Raw genomic sequence first — 2,741 nt, forward strand, 5'->3', positions numbered from 1 at the left:
CCCGCCCTTCCCCCACCGGTCGCTCCGCGGCTTCCTTGGCCGTCAGCAGCTCCAGGCTCAGCTCCAGCTTCCCCTGGGTGGGATCCGTGGGGTGCAGGGGTGTCCCCCACACCCTGGGGGGGGTGCAGGAGGTGTCCCCCCACCCCTCCTTGTCCCCTCTGCCGTCCCCACCTACCGAGAGCCGCCGCTTGCCGCCCTCCTCCAGCGTGCAGGGCCACCAGCCCCGCACGTGTCGCTGCCGGAACAGGGACACCAGGGAGGGGACCCGTGTCCCCCGCCAGGGCCAGGGCTTTTTTTGGGGTCCCAGTAAGGCTGGGGTGCAGTGCTTCGGGTACTGGGCTGGCTGGGGCAGGCGGGTGAGCTCCAGCTCCAGGACACCTGTGGGGAAGGGCAAGGTGGGGGCAGCGCCTTTGTCACTTGGTGTCCCCTGACACTTGTGGGTGTCCCTTCTCATTTGGGGGTGCCTCCTTTCATTTGGGGGTGTCCCCTTTCATTTGGGGGTGTCCCCTTTCACGTGTGACTGTGGCCTCTTGTTTGTGGGTGTCCCCTCTCATTTGTGGATGTCTCCTGTAATTTTTTACCAGGACATGTAGTGAGAGGACAAGGGGGGATGGATGAAGACTGGAAGAGGGAGATTGAGGCTGGACATGAGGAGCAAATTCCCTTCCTTGTGAGGTTGGTGAGAGCCTGCCTCAGGTTGCCCAGGGAAGCTGTGGCTGCCCCATCCCTGGGGGTGTTGAAGGGCAGGTTGGATGGGGCTTGGAGCAGCCTGGGCTGGTGGGAGGTGTCCCTGCCCATGAAGGGGTTGGATCTAGATGAGCCTTCAGGTCCTTTCCCACCCAACCCATTCCATGATGATTTGTGGGTGTCCCTGCCCACGGGGCAGGGTTCCAGGCTCTCACCCAGAAAATCATCTGCTGAAAACTTGTCGTTGTCCCACACTTGGAGGATGAGCTTGGGGGGCACCTTCTGCACCGTCTCATCCAGGCTCCAGAAATGCTCCTGCCGGGTTCAGGGAGGGGGGAGAAGCTGCTGTCAGGTTGTCCCTTGTGTCCCCTCCCTCCCCACCCAGCCCGGGGTGTCCCTCACCTTGCGGGGCAGGACACAGAGCTGCTCACCCACCAGGTACTCGAAGGAGAAGAGGAACCTCCAGTTGAAGGCCCCGGCCCCGTCCAGCGAGCGGTAATGAACGTCGGTCTTCTGCCTCTGCTCCTCCAGCCCATCCAGCCACCTGTCCCCAGGGAGGGGACACTGCCAGCCCCAGTGTCCCCAGCCCCACGGCCACCTCCCTGGGCCCCCCGCTGGTGGCTCACCCCATGACATAGATGTCACTCATCCTCTGCCCAAACACGCTGACGTCCGCCAGGTCCACGTCCCGCGTGTTCCAGACCACGCAGCGCAGCTCGTACCTGGGCAGGGGGCAAGGATGTCACCTGCTCACCCCCCCCCACCCCGGGAATGTCACTGTCCCACCTTCCCGGGCCCACCTGGGTGCTCACCTCTGGGGCTTGCGGGGGGTGATGTCCACGGGGGGACCCGGGGGTCCCAGGCTGGCTGGGAAGATGTCCACCCACATCTGCACCTTGCCCTGCGTGGGGGGACGTGAGGGGGCTGGGACAGTGTCCCCCACTGTCCCCTCCCAGTGTCCCCCACCCTCTCCCAGGGTGTCCCCGTCACCACTGGTGTCCCCATCACCCCTGGGTCCACTCCCCCAGCAGCCCTCCTTGCCCTGAGATCCCCATCACCCCAGGGATCCCCATTGTCCCCCTGCCATCCCCTTATACCCCAAGGTCCCCATCATCTTTTAGATCCCTGTGACCTCGAGGTCCCTGTTGTCCCCTTGGGGTCCCCATCACCTGGGATCCCCTTCACCTGAGATCTCCATCACAGGGTGTCCCCATCACCTGGTCACATGTCCCCCAGGTCTCCACCACCCCAAGGTCCCTGTTCTGCCCCTGATGTCCCCATCATCACCTGGTGTCCCCATCTCCTGGGTTCCCCATCACCTGGTGTCCCCATCACCTGGGATCCCCATCATTTGGTGTCCCCATCACCTGGTGTCCCCATCACTTGTTGTGCCAATCATCACCTGGTGTCCCCATCACCTGGGGTCCCCATCATCTGGGATCTCCCTCACCTGGTGTCCCCATTATCTGACTATATCCCCCCCCAGGTCTCCCACATCCCAATGTCCCTGTTGTGCCCCTGGTGTCCCCATCACCTGGGATCCCCATCATTTGGTGTCCCCATCACCTGGTGTCCCCATCACTTGTTGTGCCAATCATCACCTGGTGTCCCCATCACCTGGGGTCCCCATCATCTGGGATCTCCCTCACCTGGTGTCCCCATTATCTGACTATATCCCCCCCCAGGTCTCCCACATCCCAAGGTCCCTGTTGTGCCCCTGGTGTCCCCATCACCTGGTGTCCCCATCACCTGGTGTCCCCATCACCTGGTGTCCCCATCACCTGGTGTGCCAATCATCACCTGGTGTCCCCATCACCTGGGGTCCCCATCATCTGGGATCTCCCTCACCTGGTGTCCCCATTATCTGACTATATCCCCCCCCAGGTCTCCCACATCCCAAGGTCCCTGTTGTGCCCCTGGTGTCCCCATCACCTGGGATCCCCATCATTTGGTGTCCCCATCACCTGGTGTCCCCATCACTTGGTGTCCCCATCACCTGGTGTCCCCATCACCTGGGATCCCCATCATTTGGTGTCCCCATCACCTGGTGTCCC

The 2,741-nt window shown here is 62.8% G+C and overlaps 1 protein-coding gene across 1 annotated transcript in view; it reads right to left on the reverse strand.

The window, feature by feature from the left end:
* Positions 1–2,741, reverse strand: part of LOC104397819 (dysferlin-like) — a gene marked incomplete at its 5' end in the record, with an annotated part of 8,848 nt that overhangs the window by 319 nt on the left and 5,788 nt on the right. The window contains 6 exons of the mRNA XM_010007831.1: positions 6–73; positions 176–378; positions 903–1,002; positions 1,090–1,231; positions 1,314–1,409; positions 1,500–1,588. Of these exons, the coding sequence (XP_010006133.1) occupies positions 6–73; positions 176–378; positions 903–1,002; positions 1,090–1,231; positions 1,314–1,409; positions 1,500–1,588 (698 nt within the window). The remainder of the gene's footprint in view (positions 1–5; positions 74–175; positions 379–902; positions 1,003–1,089; positions 1,232–1,313; positions 1,410–1,499; positions 1,589–2,741) is intronic.

The sequence above is a fragment of the Chaetura pelagica genome, unplaced genomic scaffold, assembly GCF_000747805.2.
Source record: "Chaetura pelagica isolate M959 unplaced genomic scaffold, ChaPel_1.0 scaffold1942, whole genome shotgun sequence".
Taxonomy (NCBI): Eukaryota; Metazoa; Chordata; class Aves; order Apodiformes; family Apodidae; genus Chaetura; species Chaetura pelagica.